Source organism: Xiphophorus hellerii, chromosome 5, assembly GCF_003331165.1.
Source record: "Xiphophorus hellerii strain 12219 chromosome 5, Xiphophorus_hellerii-4.1, whole genome shotgun sequence".
In the NCBI taxonomy this organism is placed as follows: domain Eukaryota; kingdom Metazoa; phylum Chordata; class Actinopteri; order Cyprinodontiformes; family Poeciliidae; genus Xiphophorus; species Xiphophorus hellerii.
The window spans coordinates 11,773,504-11,797,550 of record NC_045676.1 but is presented as its reverse complement, the minus strand read 5'-3'; the positions used below and the strand labels follow the sequence as shown (position 1 = coordinate 11,797,550).

The window sequence follows — 24,047 nt, the reverse complement described above, 5'->3', positions numbered from 1 at the left end:
AGCTTAACATTGTCAGAGGTGTTGGATAAAGAAATTGTTAAATGTCTACTCACCGTGTTTTATCTCTGTTATGGATGACCAAGAGCCTCACAACACAGAAAACCTTTGCAAGATATTTATGTCCAGATAACTTCTGTTCACTGGATTTCTTTTTTTTAAATGTTCTTCACACCATGATGTTTGTGCATAAAGTTAAAAATATAACAGCAGTTCTGAAATAAACAGGACAGACCATCTCATACCCTGAACAACTAACAATTTAAATTTTCTTAAATCTTCTTTCTTCCTCATTCTAATGCTTAGTTTCCTCTTCAAAGTCTTTTTCTTCAAGACTAAATACTAAAATCCATTGCTAATAATTGATATTGACTTTACTGGTTCCAGTTCTCTGTGTTTAAACCTAAAGAAATGATTCTTTATGGCACCCTCAGTAGAACGCCTTTCACCTGCAGAGAAAAACATCATTACTGGTGAGTATTTTTTCAAATCAGGTTTTTAGAAGTATGTTTTTACAAGCAACTATGTTCCTGTTAAATGAACATCGAACACGTGAGAATGTTCTTGTTTTTCAACTTCATGTGAAAACCTGACCTGTTGTGTAAATCTCTAACAGTTGAGCAATTTCAGCGCTGGTTCCAAGTGTTTTAGGGTTCAGCTGGTGTTACCAGAGGAAAACAAAGCTGGGATTTTACTGAAATGCAAAACGTTTTGCTTGAACACATAAAGTGCTGTGTTTGAAGTCTATTACTGTTCAGAGTTTGGGGTGTGGTATGCTTCAGTTCCCTTTCTTTTTCACTTTCTTTTTTCTTTTTTCCAAGCAGGTGCAACTCTGAAATAGTGCCTCTGTGATTTAATTTTAAAACAGAAGTCCTAATAAGTTGGGTTTTTTCAGGAGCCATTTTAGACAAGTATTAGAGACAGTTGTTTGACTTGGAGTTCGCCTTAAATTTTCTTTGCAGGTTGTTCTGAACTCTTAACCTTTCAATTTGTCATCAGGTTTATTCCTGTTGCCAAGGAGGTTGACTACAGTCCTGTGGACCTTAAATCTGTGAATAATTGCAGTAATAGGAGCATCAAGCTGCCTAGAGATGGTCTCATACTCTTTACCTTTAACATGCTTGTCTGTAATTTTATTTTTTTATATATGGATCTGCTAAATCACATTTCAAAAGCAATGTCTGATTTTCATTACTTTCAGGAAAATTTTATTATTACTTTTCTCAGTTTCAAGTTATTTCAGTGACCACTATGGGCTTTTTAGTCACCAGCAGGATACCAACAGTTTTGTCCACATGTGTCTCTTTCTCCAGCGCTCTCTCTTCCATGTGATCTGATCAATCGCCCTCAAAAAAGGCCATTGATTGTTTTCTCTCTTTAACCTTTTACCTTGGTTACATCACCTCACACACCTCCTGAATGTTTCTTCTACTGAAGTTAAATTTGTGATACACTGATGGCACAATTTTGAAGAAAAGTTAGCTGGAAGGAGGTACCAAAAAGTAAGACACAGGAGGAAACTCTGAGAAGAAAACTCAAAGCTTGGTCGTGAATATGAAGTGTGCTTCTGCTGCTGCTGCTGTGCTGCTGAGTCTCTTCTCTCTGGGACTTTCTGCTCCTCTGAGCAGCTGTGACGATCTACTCAAACCAATAACTATCAGCAAAGAAGAAGTAAGTTCCTGTCAGCATTGTTAAATTAAAACTAAATATGTAAATAGATTGTCTGTCTACTCTTTTTATTAATTCCTAATAAATGGGTGTGAAATCTAACACAATTTTACTAAATGAAATTTCTAATGTGGTGTTAATGAAAGGTCCAAACTTTACTTAGATTGACTAGTAAGTTTAACTTAGAAATAGCACATAAGTCCTGTCACTTCTGATTCATCTCTACAATTTTTTTCTAAGCTTTAAACCAACATCTCCTTGTAAGTTTTTTTTATTTTTTTTTAATCAAAGCATATCCACAATCCTTTCTCTCACCAAATCCCCAACAGGTAACACTTTATTGAGCCACTTCTTCACTTTAATATAGTTTTCTTATGATACAGTCCACATATATTTCTAAGAAACCAGTTAAGTCTGAAAGAAACAACTTGCGTATCGCCTAGTTCATAATTTTAAAAGGTTTGCACACTCCTTAAATGACACCAATAGTTATATTCCAACATTTATCGACTGTTCGCTGTGCTGTCTGTGTGCTGCAGATGTTGGGTCGGTGGGACTACATCGGGGGGAGTTCTGACATCCCAGGAAGTCGGTCGCTGGCTTACCTAATGACTGGTGTCTGGCTGGACCTGAACGTCACCTCCAAGAGCAACGTTCTCAATATCGTCCAGACTCAGAGGATGTAAAGCATCCAAACGCAACAGCACTGTTAACTCAATGTTTACAGGAAGAGAAATATGGATTTATTCATTTTAAACCGCTTTTCTTCACGTAGTTACCCACCCCAGATATGCTTCTGATTTGCAAAACACGCGACATTAGTGCGACATACAAGTAATCTTCAGTTTAAATAACCATAAACCATTGATGTAAATAAGTATAATTCAGATGGCAGATCTGTCTAGAACAGAACAGGAACAGGAGTTCCCCAACTTTTCCATGCCATCACCCCCAAACAGGGTTAACTTCTGGGCAAGTACTCCCTTTGCAAACCGCAAAGTCAATATTTAAAGAAACATTGACTTTTAGAATGTTTTTCCCCCCTCACTTTTATTCACTATTTCTGTTTCTAAATTGCCTTTAGAGCCATTTAGAAACCAGGTAAAAGAATATCTTCTTTGATAACACATGAGTTCTTGAGTATTCTTCCAGGTGAGGCAAAAGCACAGTTTTCACGGGGGGGGGGTTAGAACTAATTTTGGTTTAATGTCTCTATAAGGTCTTTATACGGTTAGTTTCTGATCACAGGAAAAACTATAAGATCTTATACCTTTTACATTATAGATTTGGGACTTGCTCCAGCTTAGTATACGACGTGATCTTTGAGAACAGCACAATGTTGATCGGTAAGTAAAGAGGAGGCTAACAGGGAGAACGTGAAGCACATTTATGTTGATACAATCCACCCTGCTGTCTGCTTTGTGCTGTGTTTGCTGTCCACAGAGCAACCTTTCTACCTCAAAGAGGTCTACCTGTCAACAGAGTGCCCTGACTGTCTGGTTGCCAAAGAGGATGTAATCTCTGCAACCAATTTCACTAGCCTGCTTATGTTTAGTAAGAAACACACTTTACCAAAAGTTTATGTCTTTTTAGAAAGGAATTTCAGAAAGTTTTTTTTTTTTTTTTTTTACACCAAACACCAATATTAGCAGAAACATGTTGGACAGGCTTTACAAGTAAATCCATTTAGTCTTTAATAATAGATTAAATTGAAAGGGAACCATTCTGTTTTTAGGTAGAAGCAGGAGCGTCTCACCTGCTGCATTGGAACTGTTTAAGAAACAAGCAGAATGCCTTCAAATGCCGACACCTATAATGTTAAACTCAGACAACGGTAAGAATATCTGCGCTGTCTTCCATGTTCCAACATATGTCGATTGTTAATTGTTGAATATTTTCTATGAAAACAGAAATCTGCCCTGACAACATCACGCCCGTCGAGGGCCTCAGCGCCCTCAACTCGGTACTACAGGCGAAGATGGGATTTCGAGTGGCAAAATTTCTGGATTCTCTTTTTGACATGTTTGTAAACTGAAAGAATCCTCTGGTTTTATTCCTTTCTCATAACAATTATATAAGAAACTGAAGTGTTTGTTGATTTATTCAGTGTGGCCCAGAGATCCAGAACTCTGATCCTCTAAAACTGAACAGAAAAAGAAAACTGCTCCCCTGCGGTATATATTATTCTGAATAAAAATCATGATTCCAGAAGTTATTGTTTTTGTGTATTTTGTTTCTTCCTGCAGTTTAACAGTACCACTGCTTTTGTGTGCAGTCCACAGTTTTCATGGTTTTTTCACGAACCTCCAAGGGGATGAGACTTGTTTTTCTTTTTGATATTTTCTTATCTCTTCCGATACAAAAGTAAACAATTGAAGGTCCTGACAGCACACATGGGATGAACCTTGTTACCCAAAAGCACAGATGTACAGCCACGACCGACAGTCAGCGAGTCAGTCATGATGGAGTCCCTGCATGTAGCTGTTGCTGTGTTGAGTCTTCTGTCTCTCGGACAGACAGCTCCTACGACCAACTGTGAAAGTCTAACCCAACAAATTCAGATGCCTGGGAGGGATCAGGTAAGAAGCTCTGAAGGTCTTCAGGTTTTTCTGTATCTGCAAGGTTGATGTAAGCAATCACGCATACGATGTTTCCCAGCTGCTCGGAAGATGGAACTACATAGCAGAGAGCACGGACATGCGCGGATCCAAAGAGTTGTTGGAGATGTCGAGGGGGACCGTCTGGTTGAATTATGTCGCTGCTACTGAGGAAAATATGATTGGTTCTATGCACCTAAAAACGTAATTCAAGCCCTCAGTTTCAGGGTTCTATCTTTGTTTTATATGACATTTACAAAACAAACACAATTTTATGATCTGCCTATTAGATAATGTAAGTGAAAATGTTTCTTAATATTTATTTATTTTTTGTTAAAGGTTTGGTCAATGCTTCTCTATGACATTTAACTCAACGCTGGAAAACAACACTCTTACTTTAAGTAGGTAGTGATGACTTTTCTTCCATCACCATATCTAATATGGTTGGCCTTCATATTCATTGAAGATAAATGCATTTTTAAACATGTTTTAAATTCTTTTTTCCAGCCTACCCGTACTCCTCGACTGGCTTCCACCTGAAAACAGGCTGTCCTGACTGCCTGGTTATGTACTCCAACATAACGTTTGGAAGAAGCTCATACAGAGGTGTACAGCTTCTGAGTAAGACCAAAAACTTGAAAAGATATTTCTTATGTTTTCATAATTCAGATTCAGTGAACTAAACATCTGACAAACTGAATTTAGGTAGAGAAAAGAGTCACATTGGTCAAATATTTTTGCAACTATGTTTACCATGTTTATGTTCTGGTTCAAAGCAAACCATTTTAAGGTTGCACATATCTGTTTTTCTAATCTTCTAGAATTCCAGTAATTCCATGGTAATTGTTATAATTCAAGCTTTGTTTTAAAATAATGAAAATGCAGATAAAAAGATTTTTTAAAAAGATGCATGAAGTTTTTAATGGATAGATGAGTTGCATAACAAAAGTTTTATTTTAGTTTTTTTCCAAGTTTAAGCTCTGAGTTTGTGTGGTATGTGTGTGTCTTGAATTTACGTACTTTATAAATGAAGTCATGTACAGTAGAACGGCTAGTGCTATTTACAAATGGAGCAGCCTAATGCTGTATATTATTACACTGGCCTGGTCATTTTATATATGCTTTAGGAATAAATAGCACATGTTATAATATTTATTATTAATATATATATTATTACTAGTATTATTAGTTCTAGAAACAAATATTAAGCAAAAAATATTAGAGTGACATCTCAACTATTACAACAAATCTGGTTAGTTTTGTTTAAAGAGCTTTTATTTATCAATTAAGGACACTTTAAAATGCTGATATTTTAACAAAAGTGCATCATCTACATGTTGTGTCTCTCAGGTAGGAGACTGAAGGTTTCTGCTGCTGAGCTGGAGGAGTACAAGAAGCAGGTGAAGTGTTTGAACTTACCAGAAGCTGCCATTCTGAACTCAGAGCAAGGTACAAACTCTCTGTCTGGTTGGGTTAATCATTTTTCCCTTTGTCAATGTAACCCCCCAGGTTGTAGGCATATACCAGTATTGAGCCTGTGTCAGCAAACACATTCTTACTTCCATTGTGAAACTCATACTTGGAAGCAGAGTGAGACACTTTAAATTCAAATACATTTCTATTTTACAAAGTTTTGTCAGAGACTTGTGCTTGGTAGTGACACTACTCATACATGATGTGCCACCACCATACTGAGTCGTGAATCACTAAGTAGATGATATGAAGTATTACTGTTATTGTCTCACATTCCTAAAAAATATAATCAAAATTGTTTATTTTCTACCACTCAGGTTTCTGCCCAGATCCGTCTCTCTCCAAAGACTCGAAGAGCTTCGACTTGACCAGCTTCATGGGTGCCGACGACACGACCATGATCGATGAGATTTTCCAAAGTGGCGCAGCAGTAAAGACCTTTTCTGAAGTTTTCTCACAACTCTCCAGCGCTTTAGTAGAAGCGGTGAATAATTAGCATGTATGGGAATTATATTTCACCATAATAAAAAATGGAGAACAAAAATTAAGTGTGACTGTTTTTGTCTGTGGGGTCATATTTAGCTTTTTATTCTGGTTGAAATGTTCACCAGCTACTTCACAGAGGACGAGTTGGATGCAGAGAAATGTTTAATCCCCACCTTCATGGTGTTCTTAAAAGTTGAAGTCAGTACATGATTTGTACTGGAACCCTTTGAATCAGATGCTAACTTCAGTGTTAGGTTTTCTACCTAAAACAACTGAGAACTTATTTTAGGAAAAATGCTTTGGAAGTTTTTGAGGTGGATGGAAGTGGAGCAGCATGTCCCCCATTACAAAGCTAAGGAGAAAACCATTCAGGTAAAGAATATATACCTACTGTTATTTCCAAAATTTTAATAGATTTATTTCTTTATTATGGGTTAGACTCATTACGGTAACACTTTATTTGAAGAGGTGTGCATAAGACTGACATGACACTATAATAAACATGGCAGAACATCTGTCATAAATATGAAGGAGTGTTCATGAATGTTTATGACTGTTGTCATGAAGTGTCATTCGGTAAATAATGACATTTTAATGCAAAATTCCTTTAAAAGTTGCATTAAACATTCATTAAATGTGCCAACTTGGCATTAAAGTGTAATTATTTACTAAACAATGCAAAGTTGGCACTTTTAAAGCAACTTTTAAAGAAACTTTGCAGTAAAAGTGTCATTATTTAACGAATAATGACAATAATCACTTCATGACAACAAACATTCATAAAGACTCCTTCATGTTCATAACAGGATTTATGTCTATGACCAGATTCACACCCCGACAGCCACCACCCTCGCTACTTCGTCTCTACCGGCAAACATTTTTGAGCCCAATTCAGAGGAGGATTTTACTGTTCAATCAGTTCAAGAGAGACTCAGTTATTTTGGAGATAGTCTTTGAACTATATGACCAGTTCATTCAGAGCAAAAAAATTCAGCAAATAGTCTGAGTGGTTAGTGCTCCGTTAGTGCAGGTTTGTGCAGTTAAAATTTTCGTTTGTGCAGCTTTGGTTTCTGAAATATTAAAAAATATTTTTTAGGTCATCCAGAGTTCACCATCCCCCCATGTTGCTCCAAAACAAACCAAACTGGGCTACTTCGTTAGTGCTCCGTTTTATTAAATTATAACTTTCAATATTTCAGAAACGAAAGCTGCACAAACGACCGTTTTAACGGCACAAACCACTCAGACTATTTGCTGAATTTTTTGACGTGGGTGGGGTGTCAGCTTCACTCTCGGCCCTTCCTGTGCCTCCGCCCACTCTGTTGGGTAGTTTTATGTTGTTTTGGACTCTGACCCTCCGCCCACCCTTGAGTTTTTTTGTGTTTTTTTCCTGGACAGTTGTTTTGGGGGTCTGGTAGCCGCCCTCAAGGGGGGGTACTGTCAGGATCTGTGTTTTTCTGTGTGTTTATTTTGAGTTTCCTGTGTATCTGTGTCTCCGTGTTGTCCTGTCTCCCTTTGATTAGTCCCCAGGTGTGTCTCGTTCCCTGATTACCTCCTGTGTATTTAGTGTCACCTGTGTGTCTGTGTCTTTGTCGGGTCCTTGTCTAAGCTGTCGTTTCGTTTTGCCTCTGTCGTCTGTGTGCCCAGTTCGTCGTCTAGTCCTTCATGTAACCGGTCGCTGCCGGCGTCGAGCCCTGGCTTCCGTTCGGCCGTGCTGCCCGGTGTTTTTGGACTATGTTGGACAGTGTTATGCTGGACATTCATCATTAAAATAATTAATTTATTACATCTTGGGTCTAGAGCGTTCTGCCTCACCATCTCCACACCACCACTTCATGACACTTTTATACACAATATGCAATATGTTTGACTGTACCTAGATCAGAACACACTTGAAGATATGCGTATCAGGAAAATAATTCCAAATATGGTAAGCATTTCTGGAATCAACATGATGACAACAAGGTTGCAAGAAAGATGGTCATATAATTAATCAATCTTCTGACATGCAGGACTTCACATAGTACACTTTTAACATCGATCTCTCATTCAGAGAGAAAGTGAATTTTCCACTTCATGAGTTTCAGTTTTAGAGTCAGTTTATTGTAGTTAATTCCCATCCTCTGCTTGATTTATAAACTTTGCTGGTAAGAGACAACCCTCTAAATTAAGCTTTTCATTATTTAAAAGTAAATCTTGTCACCAAAACAAATGTGTCAAAAACTCAAACCTCAGTTCCATTCAAGACTATAGCGGTATTCACAATATTGTAGTTTGTGCTGTAAACGTATGAAGAAAGTCTGAATTTTCCCCTTTTCTAGGCCCCACAAAAACTAGGACCATCTGACTGAAAATGACGCTTGTTTTTTAATCTATTGCGACACTAAAATAAATAATGGGGCCCCTATCAGTCCACAGGGCCGGAACCTTGTTAATTTAAATCACCCTGTGCCAGGACAGACACATACAGCGAGTCGGCCATGATGGAGTCTCTTCAGGTAGCCGTGGTTGTGTTCAGTCTTCTGTCTCTCGGACAGACAGCTCCTGTGACCAGCTGTGAAAATATGACCCAACCTTTTCAAGTCAATGAGCGAGATAAGGTAAGATCATCATCTACCTCTTAACAGATTCTGTGTCGCAGTGATGTTGATTGATTGTATTTATCAAAATACCCACAAACTTTGTGGGTTTTTATTTGTCTTCCAGATGCTTGGAAGATGGAACTTTGTAGCATGGGCCTCAGCCGTGCAATTAATTTCGCCATTATCCTACTGGGTGGATGTCAAGGCTATTACTCAGAATGATGAAATCATCACCGTGCAGTACCCAAAATTGTAATTTCAAACCTCAAATTATAGTATTTTAGTTCATTAACAATTTTAAAACAATTTATTCCTAACAATATTTTTCCCCTGTTAAAGGTCCGGCATTTGCCACAGAGTTGATGGCAACATAACTGTGATAAACAACACGTTGTTTGCAGGTGGGTGGCAACTGTTACTGCATGTAGGGTGGCAAACCCTACATGCTAGAACCTTGTGTTCAGTGGTGGAAAAACACTTTTTAATTACGCTGTGCATGTTTGTGTTCTCAGAGCAACCTTTTGCCTACCATGCCTCACTTCTGTCGACTTCCTGCCCAGATTGCATGCTTCTAGATGTCCATTACACTGGAAGATCATCGTACAGGAGTCTGGAGCTTCTAAGTGAGAATAAAAGCACCGAGTCAGATCAAATAAGCTTAGAAAAATCCGTTTTTCATAGAGGGAACTGTTACATGAGAAGCAAAAACTTTTCACTTGTCACTAGATAAATTGAATAACATCAAACAGCAGCAGATAGTCTTTTTTTCCAACTCTCTTCTGCTCTTTCTGTCTTTAGCTTTCTTTTGCTCTCTTTCTCTTCAGCTCTCTCTTTTTTGTAGATGTCTTCAGTTTTCTTTTTCTCTCCGGCTCCATTTAACTCTTTTCTCTCTTTTCTGTTCTGTTCAACATCTTCTGACGCATTCATTCAGCAGACTAGCATTCTCAAGAATTTTTCTCATGGAACAGCATTTTTTTTAAATACTTTTTACACTTGCTTAAAACTTAAACAGGATTTTCAAGTTCCTTTATTCTTTGACATGTGTATTAACTGAACATTTAGCAAAAGAAAAGAACTTTTCTCAGAGCAGACAAACTCTGAAGTCAATAAATAATTAAACACAGAATCACCCTTGTTTTAACATCAATATGTCTCATTTAAGTTCTTAAAAAACTGTAGGATACTGTTTTCTCTGTCTCAGGTAGGAGAATTGCAGTGAAGGATCATGAGGTGGAAGAGTTTAAGAAGCAGGCCGAGTGTCTGAACTTGGGATTAGTTGGAATCCAGGATCCCAGCATAGGTGCGAAAACTAATTTAATCATAAATGTTTATGTTGTTTCTTCAAAAGTGTAACTCCTTGGATTGTATGTTAGTACTGTTTTAATATTATTTCCTTTGATGTAAATCCTACTCCTACAGTTTCACTTTGTATAAAGTAATGTAATTATATTGTCTCTATTTTGCCCTTATGTGAAAAAGTATCCAAATCCCTTGAACTATAATTTGTCCTGATACAACCTCAAGCTTTAATGTCTTTGTTTATATAATGGATAAATTCAAAGTAGTGCATAACTGTATAGATAGAAGATAAGTTACACAAAATGTTATTAATTCGTTTACCACTTTCTTCAATGAAGAAAAGACTCAATGAAGCGTGGGTATATGGCGGGAGTAACTAAATGCCTCGTCATCTAATTAGTGACGCACATAAATGGATGAATGAGATTCCCACTGTCCCTAACTCCCATCCAGCGAAACCACAGCCAAGGGAATGGGCTTGGCAGAATCAGCGGGGAAAGAAGACCCTGTTGAGCTTGGTGGGGGCAGCATTATGCTGCTTGTGTAACTCCTTGTGTAGCTCAACTAGATTGTGTAACCAATCTAGTTGGTTTTGTAAAGCAATGTGTCATGTTTTTGTTTATTTCATAACGATATACTCCCTTTAATTGGTCTAATGCCACAGGATATGGAAGCTTACCAAGTATGAATACTTTTGTAAGGCATGATACAAGGTACATTTATACTTCATCCATAGCTGAAATCAAAAGTTGAGTGGGACAAATATCCAAAGAGAAAAGTTGAGATCAAATCCAGTCAGTGAATCTGATGGTCTTTGTGTTCTCAAATAGATGCTACATTTGAAACCCCCTCTAAAAATGCTTTTAACTACTTATTTTAATCAAACAGCAAATAAACCTTAAAATGTTTCAATATCCACAGTGGAAATGGTCTCACACAGAAGCTAACATTCATGTTTTTCCTTATAATTTCTCGTGGGTTTCAACCAATCAGTGCAAAGGAAAGTAAATAGTGCTACTGCATTGGCTGCTTTCCTAATGCCAGCCAACAGCATGTCAAGCAGCACAGCGCCTAAGATGATTTAGATATGGTCTAGAAAAAAAATATGCAAATAAGCGACTTTTCAGTGAAGAATTTGGAGTTATGTTTTACACAAAAATATGTGATAGCTGCGCGGGTGACCACTGTATATGTTGTTTTGTTGTGTATCTTCTGAGAAACAAACTTGATTTTTTCTAATTAAATGAAATTAATAAATGATTTTCTGCTCCTCAGAATTTTGCAAAGGTAAACAAGGCGATGCGTGATCAGGTGGGGAAGACCTGCGACCTGGAGGCCAAACTCAATTAATCTCGAGTTTCCACTGGAAATATGTTAATTGATGTCTTTTCACCAACCAACAACTGTAGACTGAAAGCAATAGAAAAGCTGGATGTCAAGAAATAGCTTGTCGGGTGTGTAGAAAATGAGTTGTTCCCTTACAATAAAGATGTTGAGCATTAAAGAATCGTGTGTGACACTTGAAATCTTTAATTACTTGAAATAGTAGCTCTAATTTTGTTCTCCTAAAAAACTCCCAAGTATAAAAGGAAATGTAATGACAGTTATAAGAGCTTAGAAAAAAATAAATATGTACATTTCGTGGCAAATCCTCTGATTAGTAATCAAACCACTACACTTACCCTAGTGAAAAAAAATACTTTAGTATATTTCAAATATACTCACATTTGTGAAAGTACATTTTAAGTATACTATGTATTAAGTGTACTACCTATAAATATATATAAAGTATACTAAAAGTATGCTTGTACCAATTTTGACATTATAACTTTAAACACACTTAAATATAATTGTACCAAAATACACTTTTAAGAAACACATTAAATAAAAATATACTTTAAGTGAACAAAATATGTATTTGCCTAAGTGTAAATATACACTTGCTCAAGTGTATATAATCACACTACTAATATATAAAATATGTAATGCCAATATACTTAAAATACATTCCAAATATATTTTAAATGTAATTCAATCACAAAAATAGTACACTCAAAGTATACTAATCAAACACACTTATATTGCATAAAAAGCAATATACTTAAATTACATTAAGTTTAACTTAAGTTTAAGTTGTCCAAAAAGGTGCGTTGAAGTACACTTAGTACACTTTAGATTGTGCTTTAATACAATTTAAATACTATTAAATGCACTATGCACAAAATTAGTTGTTCCAAAATGTCACACTTTAAGTTAACTGATCCTAAGTGAACTTGAAGTATACTCATGATTAGTCTGACTTAAAGTATGCTCAAGTATGCTAAAATTTAACATACTAAGTATATTTATTTTTCAGCAGGGTACTCATATGCTGACAGCTCCAGGAATAAAGTAAATAAAAACAAATATTAAACTGAACGATTATGAACAGAAATTACCATCAAGTTTAGGGTATAAACTAGAGGAGGGTTTTTTTTAAATCACAAAAGGCTTTTGAGAAATGTATAAAAAAAAACAACCAAAAGCCTCTAAAAGTTGTAATGAAATCTGATATTTTATTTTAAATTAAAGTCTTAAGACCTGGCACCGTACAATAGTTTCAGTTGTCAGCCAATGTCGCCTGTGTTTCATATTATTGGCTCAGCATAATTTTAATAAAACATAATGTTTTTCACAGCTAAAAGCTTCTAGTGTGCAAAAAATGCACGGCTTTGATTTGAAAGGATATCGATACATCTAGTGCCACCTAGTGGTTAAAGCATGTATCGTCCAATTTACCACATTAGGAAATCCAATGTCTTTTTGAGAAGATCTGGGATCATTTAATCAACTTCATTAAGAATTTGACTTGAAGCTCACTGGACTCTTGAATTGCTAGAACTTGACATGTGACATGATAAACAGAAGTGCACAATTGCACATTTCTTATGAGAAGTCGTGTTCACAGTTGTTTTTTGCTTTGGTTTATTTATTTAATTTAGTCTTTCTTTTTTTTCTGTTCAGATTTATTCAAGACTTAAAATGGGTTACAGTGTTATGGACATGAAGCATTTATAGAAGAAATTTGTCTTAACAAAGAGAGATGGTAAAAATAAAGAATAGCCTGAACATCAACAATAATGAGGAAGAAAGTTGTCCACTTTCTTTTTATTGGTAGTTTTATAACTGTACATATATCTACATGTGTATATATCTTTTTCTCACTCACACAGTCGCACACATACAGATTACACTCTGGATCATATAAAAATGACGCATTTCTGTGTAGAACTCAATCACACGATCAGCAATACGAAATCAATATGCATCCGGCATTCACTGTGCGCATACCAAAACATAAAAACAAAATAAACACCTTATGCCTTGATTTACAAAAAGCAGAGGACAATCAAAAGTAGAAAAGTGACAGATGAACCAAAAATGCCAACCAGCAAGATAGCTGATTTTTTTTTATCCTCTTACGATATAAACTAATACTTTTCTGTGTGGGTTGGTGAAGTGTGTGCTTCTGAACAAAAAGACCAGAGACATCAGGAAGCTTAATCAACTTTGAGTTTCTTTTTTTAACGTTCTTCATCTCAAAACAAACTAGCTGCATAATTTTACAGTTATTCAAGTAATGTGTGGTCTTTTGTACTACTGCACACGATACCCTGTCACAACTGTGGAAAATAAACGACAAGATTATTAATGCTACATTTTATTATTTATGTCCCCTGAGTGCCACCTATACAATCACCGGAGCTAAAACAGGGTGGCTTTGTTCAAATTCCACAGATATATGTATACATAATCTCAGTAAACATATATGGATGTTTGGACACTGGTCTGCAGTCTTTGTCGGTCACAACTTATCTCTTTATCAAATGCTGAGTATGCCATCAAACTGACTGGTGCTTTGAGTTGTGACATGTGACATGGAAGCAGTTTTACACAAAGTCAATGAAGTTAAATCGTTGCTGAATTTAAAACAAATCACTTTGATTTAGGTGCCATAAACTTACTACTAATATTCTCCAATGGGTGCTAGATATTTTGTTTTCTCTCTTCTCAGGTAGGTGTGGGCAGATTTAAAGAATGAATGGACACCAAGGTTTTTTCCATGAAAAATAACCAGAGTGAATGTATTTCTCTCCATTCTGAATATTCAGAACAACAAAGCTGTCATCTACCTGAAAAAGGCCACTACACTTCCCCTTGTTTGCAAGAAGAAAAAAAAAAGATGTTTAGAAACATTCCTGGTAATGAAAGCTGTGAGCATCATGTCTGGTATGCAGCAAACTGCAGGATAGCTACCTTAGCAGATAGCACAACTAACTGGCCAGCTATCATCAGATTGTTATGCTGCCTGTGTCACTGCATACAAGGCAGAAATACAAGGAACTGCATGATGCACAGTCAGCACATTTTAAAACCTAACTGTAGATTTGAATGTTATTTTTGCAGCTGCAGCTGTTTATAAAGCAACTACATCATGTTAGACATTGATTTCAATCTTTGTGTGGATCGATGAAAATATGGTGTTTTCACTCAGTCTCATAACGGCCCACACCTACTCCTACGTCTGTGATGCATTCAAGCTTTAAACAGAAAGAGTGACACCTTTAAAATTCCTATATTCGCCAAGAAATCACTGTCTTGATCGCCTTTTATTCAGCTCAACATCACACTAATGATGGCAGAAGCAAGTGAAAGAAAAAGAAAAAAAACAAGGATGCTAAGATGAATCTTTGCAGGTTTTCAAACTTAAGAAGCATTTTTATGGTTTAAAAAAAAAACAAATATGTACTAGTGCAACATTTAATTCATGTTTCCAGTTTGGGATGAGTCTTCTTAATTTAAACTTCCTTATCAACCAAAACACCTGAACTTATAAATCGAGACATCTAAAACAGCAGAGCTCTGACTCTTGTTTGGGACTCAAACACTTGGAAACAAGTTAAGCTCTGTGTTTTAGTGACACAGGCCACAGAAAGGAGTGCAGGACTAAGAGAGAGTGCTTCAATGTTGACACTTAACCACAAATTTAACAAAACAACCAAAAGTTTCCATGAACAACACAGTTACACAAACCAACAAAAAAATCATAATAGGTAAAAAAAAACCAAACAAAAAAAACAACATTAAGAAATAAATCTATTTCTTTCTGAGGTGTGAAATTTCTGTATTTCCATTTTGATTGCTTGTTTCTCCGTCTGACCCGCACATGCACATTTGGACGAAAACAGTAAACAAAATCTGATCCATAAAATAAAGAAAAACAGTGAAAGAAACCTTTTGTCTTGTCATTACCCGGTTGCTGGGTGACCAGTCCATCACTTGGACACAAACAACATTGAAATCTAATTGCTTTGGGTGAACTGTGTAGCACAAAGACCCATTTATATAGTATAAACAGTGCAGTCAGAGTGTGTGATTGTCACTGGTTGTGCACAGGGCAAGAAGATATCCAATGGATGAGGAGTGAACTTTGACATGTTCCTGTGGGACTAGTCTGCCTGCTTCATATTTATCTGGATGAACTCTCATGTTTCGCTCCATCTTGTGTCCAAAGGACATATTCAGGGCATGAGTCCAACAGCTCTCAAACCAAGGAAGCCTGTGAAGTTTGTTTGAAGTCTGGCTGTGCTGTGTGCTTAGTTTAGGGACGAAAGTGACAAATATCCAGTTTTTGTCTCACAGAACTCAACGTGAGCGTCCAGTCTTCTGTTGGAGCTTTAAAAGCAGCGTCCCTGCAAAAGGCTGCTTCTCCTCTGATGAGGGTCAGCAGCAGCTCAACAGAGCACGGGTTTGACCAAATGGCCAAATTTCAATGGCAAGTTCCCTCAAAAAAAAAAAAAAAAGCAAGGGCCTGCTGGATTTGTAAACAAGGATGCAGAACAAGTATGTTTGTGAAAAGAGGGGTGACAAATGTAAACACTAGTGGAGTTTTTCAGAGGGAGGAGTTTCACAGCCATTGTAACTTTAGGAGAAAACTGGGCAGCGGTGGAGGTTTTTTGGCTCTTCTGTCGTCTCGTTAGTCTGGTTTGAAGATGGGGATCTTGGGAAGGAACTCTATTAGGATTACCTGCAGGTCAGAAAACAAATAGGTTGTAAGTTACGACTCAAAGATGAACAAGAGACCATAGTTACAGTAGTTTTTTTATTCCTGACACTGATGCCACTCCTCAGACCTTACATGTCCATCATGTGGCAGTGTAACGTAATGTGCAACATTGCTTATGGGAAGCAGAGCTGAACCTTCAAGACACATAAAGACAAGTACAAAGTCGGTCTTCTGCCACCAGAAGAACATTTCCAGGACTAAAGGACTAATGTTCCAACAATATTTTGAGAAACTCATCATCCATGACTTTACTTTTAGTCGAATTGACAAGTCTGTTGAAAAAAGGTGTTTATAGTTAATAATTTAGACAAATTCATAATATTCCTTTACAAACTTAGGATTAAGTCTTGAACGTCTTATAATTTAATGACTAATGTTTCAGCTGCTTTCTGTGTTGCCCTCTTTACACCTACATATGACTCAATTTGTGGACAATTCAAGTCTCTTTCTCTGTTAAGGTCACTGTACAGGGTAAAAAATAGATTGCTTGAAATATGTATATCTATATCTATTTTTTTAATAGTTGATTAAAGAAACAATTTCAAACATCTGTTAAACACTGACAGAAAATATGAAAAAGTATAATTTCTTAGCCTGAAATTGCTACAATGGAAGAGAAAAGTACTGCTAACCTATTACCGCAAAAAAATTTCCTGGCCGAGCCAAACATTCAACAACCTTCAGTTATTTTCTTTCGCAGTGATTGGTGTTTATAGATCCTGTAAATGTATTTTCAAGCATTGCTTTAATATATGTGCGCATAAAACAATGAAACGTAACTTATACTCACATATTCCATCATGTTGTTGGTCTCGCACTTCCTTTTGCTAAGTTTCCAATGCAAACACAACTGCAAAACGAGTGAAATAATGATAAGAGATTTTGCACATTTTCAAACCCAGCACCTACTAGCATGCTCCCCTACCTTGTGATAAAGTCTGTTGTTTTCCCACTCTAAAAGTTTCTCTATTGATCTTCTAGTCTGAGGAGGGAAAGACGAAAACAATGTTTTCACAGTGATGCAAATCCAACACAGCTACTTTTGAGATGCATGCAAGTGAAAGTCAGCATGGACTGCCTGCCTCCTACCCTTTTGCTGAGGCAGATGACCGGCCACAAGCTGAAGCCCAGAGTGCAGCAGCAGCAGAGGCAGCCGCACAGCAGCCACCGCACGTTCACTGGGAGCGTCTTCCTCAGGCAGCTGTTCACTCGATTGATACTGGCTTTGAATTCTTCTGGCGCCACCTACAGGAGGCCAAACAACTGTAAATACAGTCTCATCTGACACACCGCACACTTACTGACATTATGCAAGTAAGTCATTTGTATTTCTTGTACAAGAACAAATATTTATTGTATTTTTCTATGTTAATATAGAAGAAAAGAAGATAACTGAAATTAGGCCTGAAACTAAAAAAAAATTATTGGATTAATAGCAATAAATCAATTATTAAATAATCATTTAATCGTTAACTGGAGTATAAAGACTAAAAAAAAAAACCATTTGCTGAAAGAACAACACATTCAGAGCAGATATTAAGCCAATACTGTACAAAAAACATATAGGTTTTGCATTTAAGATAAACAATCTGTCTGTAAATAAAAATTCACTTTTTAGCTTCAACTGATTCAAATTCCTATTAGGCATCATTTGCTATCCAATTATCAGATCCAATCAGTCCTACATTGTAAGAATGTTAAATCAAGAATAAAAGCTGAACTTTTGTTAGAAGTATTCTCAGCTGCAAATGATAAAGCTAAACTAAACGAATGCTATGTTATTGCTTTTCAGGCAATAAAAATGTAAAAAAAAAAAGGCATTTAAAAAAATGAAAAAAATGCATAGAATAGAACAAAGACGGCATATTTTTTGGAGCTTCTGGTAGTTGGAAGTCAAGTAATGCAGGAAATATCTGGTGAGCCACCACCCCCATTCTACATGCGCCTGTGATGGGTTGACATGCGAATCCTGCCAGTTCTGCCAATCCCGCTTTGAACATGTATGGACATAAGTAAGAGAGGGTATTTGTCACACACTCACCTTCCCTGTAAGTGCTGAAGGAAATTCTGACTCAAATTTGTTACTAAGTCCAAACCTGTGAAGAAAAAAAAAAAACATTTTAACCCAACTTAATAAAAGTAGACTTGACGGAAGAATCATTATTCATTTATTATGGATAAGGAAAGATGGTCTGATATGTGTTTTCCAGTGAAGTGTTCAAAACGCGACAATACTCCATTCTATCAGCTCTGATTCGTGATCAGCAGGTCAAATACAAACAAATGGGACCCACCAGATTACAAGAGATCCTAAACAAGTCAGTCGATTTATAGGTTTTATTTAGAAAAGTGAGATAGGTCAAAATCAGTCAGAAGATCAGACTATTTTAGGTACTAAATATGAATATATTTTTAAGGTTTTTACTTTTGTTTCACTTTAACTACAAACTTTTATATTTTCGAGTCACCTTTGCACTACGTCTTTGTTATCTGACCTATTACTGCCAACATTGTTTCACTGAACTGTCTTACGTGTGGGATAACAATAAAGCTTATCTTATCTTGAAATAAAACAAGAAATTAGCACCACCCAGTAAAAACCCTGATCAGTTCTTATTTAGTTTATCAACCTTACTAAACTTTGATAAACAAGGTAATAAATATTTAATTTATATCAGCTAAACCATTCAAAAAATGACGTGCATTCATAAACGACAGAGGACAAGAATACACTGCAGAAGTGTGAGAAGTTTTATAACAAATATAAACTTTATATGAAGAGCAGGTTTTTATTCTCCAAGTCGGTAACATGTTAACCCCCTCCATGCCATGGACTCACTTATACACCGTGTTCCAAATTATTATGCAAATTGGATTTAAGTGTCATAAAGATTTAATTTCTTGTTGTGCTATTAAATTTATAGATGGTATTGTGTGTCAGGGCTCTTTGAATCACTATAATTAGTTTCAGAGAGCTGGTTGACTAGTTTGTCTGGTGAGCTCAATTAAAGGAAATCTACTTGAGAAGGATGTTCCACATTATTAAGCAGGCCACAAGTTTCAAGCAATATGGGAAAGAGAAAGGATCTCTCTGCTGACGGAAATCATCAGATAGTGTAGTGCCGTATGACAAAGTATGAAAACATTAGATATTTAACAAAAACTGAAGCGTTATCATCGTACTGTGAAGAAATTTGTGGCTGATTCAGAACAAAGATGGGTTTGTATAAATAAGGCATAATGAGGAAGGTTTCTGTTAGACAAATTCATCGGATTAAGAGAGCAGCTGTTAAAATGCCCTTAAAAGCAGCAAACAGTTATTTGAAGCTGCCGGTGCCTCTGGAACCTCAAGGTGGGGGATCTTAGAGAGGTTTGCGGTGCATGAACCTACTACCCCTAACCAGTAATCACAAGCAGAAACGGTCGCAGTGGGCCCAGCCGTACATGAAGATTAATTTTCAAACAGACTTGTTCACTGATAACTGCTGTGCAACCCTGGATGGTCCAGATGGACGCAGTAGTGGATTGGTGCTGGATGGCCACCACATCCCAACACAGCTGTGATGTCAGCAAGGAGGTGGTGGAGTCATTGTTTGGGCCAAAATCATGGGGAGAGAATCATTGGTCGGCCCCTTCAGAGTCCCTGAGGGTGTGAAAATGACCTCAGCAAAGTATATGGACTTTCTGACTGATCAGTTTCTTTCATGGTTCAAAAAGAAGAGCCGTACCTTCAGTAGCAAAATCATCTTCATGCATGACAATGCACCATCTCATGCTGCAAGAAATACCACTGTCATTGGCTGCTATGGGCATAAAAGGGGAGAATCTCATGTGGTCACCATCCTCCTCTGACCTCAACCCTATTGAGAACCTTTGGAGTTTCCTCAAGCAGAAGACCTGAGGGTGGAATCCAATTCATATCAAAACAGCAGCTCTGGGAAGGTTTTCTGACATCCTGCAAAGAAATTCAAGCAGAAACTATCCACAAACTCACAAGTTCAATGGATGCATTGAACTTGTGCAGGTGATATCAAAGAAGGGGTCCTATGTTAACATGTAACTTGGTCTGTTAAGATGTTTTTGATTGAAGTAGCTTTTGATTTTAGTACATGTGACCACTTAATGCTGCACATTCAAAGAATGACCGTTTGCAGATCTGCTGTGCATAATAATTTGGAACAGTGCATTTTGATTTTTTTATTTTTGAAAAAAATACTGTTCTCATGGGGAGCTTTGTTCAGTAAAATTTGATTTATACTGTAATAGTTCATGACTTGAAAATAATACTGACCATCATTTGCATTGACCATTTAGGAAAATCTGAGAAAATATAACTTACATAATAATTTGGAACATGGTGTAAATGTTGAAATAAAACTCTTAAAATGTGCCTTAAGTAAAGGAAAACTCCTGCACAAATCACTGTATTGTAATGGTTGTAAAACAATAATCAGTATCTTTGGACCCATGGTTGGTGACTGGTAATATAAACGGTTACTTAGGCTAACAAAGGCTAGGAGAGAAAAAAATTCAGTACAGTTTTTCATTTTCATAACTGCATGAAGGAATGTTTCCTTTAAAAATGCAGCTGAATTCTTTTGTGCAAAGGATTAAGTCGCTTTAAGGAATTCCTCGAGTATAAAAGGATTAAGAGGAGAGACTCGCATACTTAACATTTTTAAATAATCTCTGGTCCTGGCTGTGGCATTCAGCTACAGCCTATCCAATCACAAGCCAACAGTGCAAAGTAGCTGCATTCACACAATGGCAGAAAAATATTTCCTGAATACAAAATCCTTAAAAGTCTAGAGACTCACCACAGACTGTCGAGCAAATTAATTTACAACTTCAGTGGATCTCAGTGGTCTTGTGATGTGAAAGCTCAGATTTTTTAAATATTGTTGACTATTTTATGGAAACGTTATCCAGTTCCACAAGCAGGTCAGATTGTTCACTACAAGAAAAAGCCACCTATAAAATATCTGCTATAAAGATTGCTTTTCTAGCCAAAGGACTACAGCCTGGTGCACACATAGCTGGGTCTTTATAAAAAGAAATATCTCCAACACATTGTTTGAAAAAAACAAATATTGTCCAAATGGGATTAGTTTCAGAAAGGTTATCAACCACAGGAATTATTATAATTATTTTAAACATGCCTACTGACCTTAACTCCAATATTACTGATATCAGCCCAAATTTTCAATCAGTGTCCCCAACAGTAATGTATATTAACTATTACAGAGATGTTTAAAATAAAGTCAGAGGGCGGACACAGATTTAAGAATCTATTTTTTTATATATTTTCTAAAACATGACAAAAAATCAGAGCAAGAGAGACCAATAGACAACAGTCATGAAGGTTGAATGGATTAAATCTAAGATGTGCTGTTTCATTCTTTTGAGCTTTCAACCTCTTAAGGAACATTATGGATTTGGAAAAGTTGGCAGCCTTTTTAAAAACTAAGAGTTAAGTAGCAAAAAACCTAGAGGGAATAGAACCAGAGACTGTGGTTTTTGCAGTGACGGCTACACCAGTAGCATCCATTACAAGATGCTACAGCCAATTAAAACATCAAGTCTATAATCAGTCAGTCTCTTTCTCTCTGCTCTCTCGGGGCATGACACCACCTCTGGGCTCAACATAAATAATTAATGTCTGCTCAAGGAAGGAAGGCTCCAAAAATATCTTAAATGTTGTGTTTATAGTTCTTAGAGAAATCTATGTCAGCATATAAATGCTTTACAAATTAAAGATCAGATATTGGTCACAAAATTCTAATCAACGTATCTGTAATATCTACCCACCTACCTGTCCCAGGACAGATTTACATTCAGACTGCTAAACATACCTCTGACATTGGTCTGTGTAACTGAATCTAAATCCATCCTCAATCTGTCCTTTACAGGTTTTTAGTACAGCTCACTCCAAGTATTTGTAGTCTGCCATTTTTAGATGGTTGAGGTCGGATTCATCTTGTTTTTGTTGTTTTTCTTTTTTGTTTAATTGTATTTCGAAAAATGTGTCATGTCTAGTTTACTGACTGTTTTCTTCTCTCACTTTGTTTCCCCCCCCCACGTATCCCTCAAACATTCTTTACTTCCCTCAGTTTTAATCAGCCTATAGCAAAACCTTGTTTTACTGTTAAGTTTGCAGGGCTCCACTTGTCTTTTTAGGATGTTGCATTTTCTGCAAGAGTGTGGGTTTCCCCCTCCCCGTCTGATTCACTTTAAGAATGTTTAATCATATTTAATTTATTAATAACTACTGAATTGCTGTTTTTGTGTTCTATTTAGTGAGTTACTTTGCCTGTAGCTCAGGTCAGATTTACACAGACTGACTAGTCTAGATATATGGTGTCTATTCAACTTAAAAATCCTTATGTAAAACTAAAAAAATAATCTTGACAGCTAACCTTGTTAAACAAAGCTGGTTTAGATTAATCTTCTTAAATCTGCACAACTGGCCATAAAACATAAACGCTGACGTAAACAGGCTCCTAAACTGTCAATATTTGGATATACGGATATTTAGACTAAAACAAAGTCTGTAAAAGTGTCAGCACACAGTAGCTGGGTTTGTCAGTGGTTAAAACGACACTATTAAGCTGTAGGTGGGAGGCTGGTAGCGGGTAAATCTGCATTGTCAAAATGTAAATGTCACGAGCAGCTCCACTTTCCTTCCTTGTTCAGCCTGCTGTGTTAAGTTAGCAGCTAGCTGACTTAGCTAGTGCTAACATTGTGCTAACAGTTTTACGCGGAAGACTGCGGATGCTTGATTATTTCCCCGGTAAAGACAAGGGGTCCCTCGTTAAAGCAATGGGCTTCACCGGTCACTTACACCGTGACGTGGCCGGACCCTCGAACCACCACCGGGTCCGGAGCGTACTTGAGGAGCTGTTCCTCTGCGGCCCTGTCCTCGTCCTCTTCTTCCTCCTCCTCTTCGTAGATTTCATCAAAGTCCTCCATCATCGCTCCCCGGCAGTGACACCGGGAGAAACACGGTGCCGACAAACAGAGAAACCTTCCCTAAAATGCAGACCCAAGACAAAACGGAGAGGACGGGTACAAAAATATGAAGTAGTTCACATATCGCCTCAGCGAGCTCCGAAACAAAACATCAACATCCGCCGCTGGAACAGCACGACACCGGAAGAGGGACGGAGACACTTTTTTTTTTCTGTTCCTTTTTTTTCAGTTGTTATTTGTAAATTTACATTTCAAACAAAATGCAAATGTTGAACGTAATTTTTGTAAGAAAATAAATATTTTTAAAAAATGCATGTCTTTAATGAACATTTCATTAAAGACATTAAAGACATTTGTATCTGTATCTATATCTCTGATTAAGGCCCAAATATGTTATATCGCTGGTAAATTAAGGTTTTAAAAGTAAGCTCTTCCTGTTACCCACATGTTTTTTTTTTGTTTTGTTTTGTTGTTGTTTTTTACAGGAAGTGATATTTATGTTTTGTAGTGGCCGAGCCAGAGTCCTGACTTGAATCTGCCGAGGCAGTTAACAATTAGGGTGATGGCAGGGAGGCCTTCTACCTCCAGATGAAACATCAAAATACAAGTGGAAAATCTGCAAAAATCTGGTTAGCTTTGGCTGCTGTATTACACATAAAGATTTTTCTTTTGATTATTGAAGAGTTTAATTAATTTGTGACACATCTCAGGATAAATAAAACAGATGTTTGTTTATTTTATTTGGCTTTTCAAGAAAACAGCAGCTAGACAAATAAATTAAAATGCAACAATATTTATCCAATAAGGTTATTAAACGTGCTGTGTGAAACCACCTGGTTGTTTTGAAATGAAAGCTGGTGAAGTGGATTT

The 24,047-nt window shown here is 36.8% G+C and overlaps 3 protein-coding genes across 3 annotated transcripts; 2 read left to right on the top strand and 1 right to left on the bottom strand.

The window, feature by feature from the left end:
- Positions 1-1,390: 1,390 nt before the first annotated feature.
- LOC116719722 (uncharacterized) lies at positions 1,391-3,876 on the top strand. Its single transcript, XM_032562369.1, has 6 exons — positions 1,391-1,668; positions 2,205-2,347; positions 2,950-3,011; positions 3,109-3,219; positions 3,401-3,499; positions 3,576-3,876. Exons 1-6 carry the CDS (start codon positions 1,552-1,554, stop codon positions 3,698-3,700), a joined length of 657 nt encoding a protein of 218 aa, XP_032418260.1. The 5' UTR covers positions 1,391-1,551; the 3' UTR covers positions 3,701-3,876.
- Positions 3,877-4,055: 179 nt separating this feature from the next.
- LOC116719721 (uncharacterized) lies at positions 4,056-6,279 on the top strand. The gene is made up of 6 exons (XM_032562368.1): positions 4,056-4,244; positions 4,324-4,466; positions 4,602-4,663; positions 4,770-4,883; positions 5,613-5,711; positions 6,053-6,279. The coding sequence occupies exons 1-6, from the start codon at positions 4,125-4,127 to the stop codon at positions 6,229-6,231; spliced, it is 717 nt and encodes a 238-aa protein (XP_032418259.1). The 5' UTR covers positions 4,056-4,124; the 3' UTR covers positions 6,232-6,279.
- Positions 6,280-13,219: 6,940 nt separating this feature from the next.
- chic2 (cysteine-rich hydrophobic domain 2) lies at positions 13,220-23,370 on the bottom strand. The gene is made up of 6 exons (XM_032562370.1): positions 23,050-23,370; positions 18,250-18,304; positions 17,298-17,453; positions 17,134-17,190; positions 16,999-17,058; positions 13,220-16,169 (listed from the first exon to the last, which is right to left on the bottom strand). Exons 1-6 carry the CDS (start codon positions 23,178-23,180, stop codon positions 16,119-16,121), a joined length of 510 nt encoding a protein of 169 aa, XP_032418261.1. The 5' UTR covers positions 23,181-23,370; the 3' UTR covers positions 13,220-16,118.
- Between the last annotated feature and the right edge of the window lie 677 nt (positions 23,371-24,047).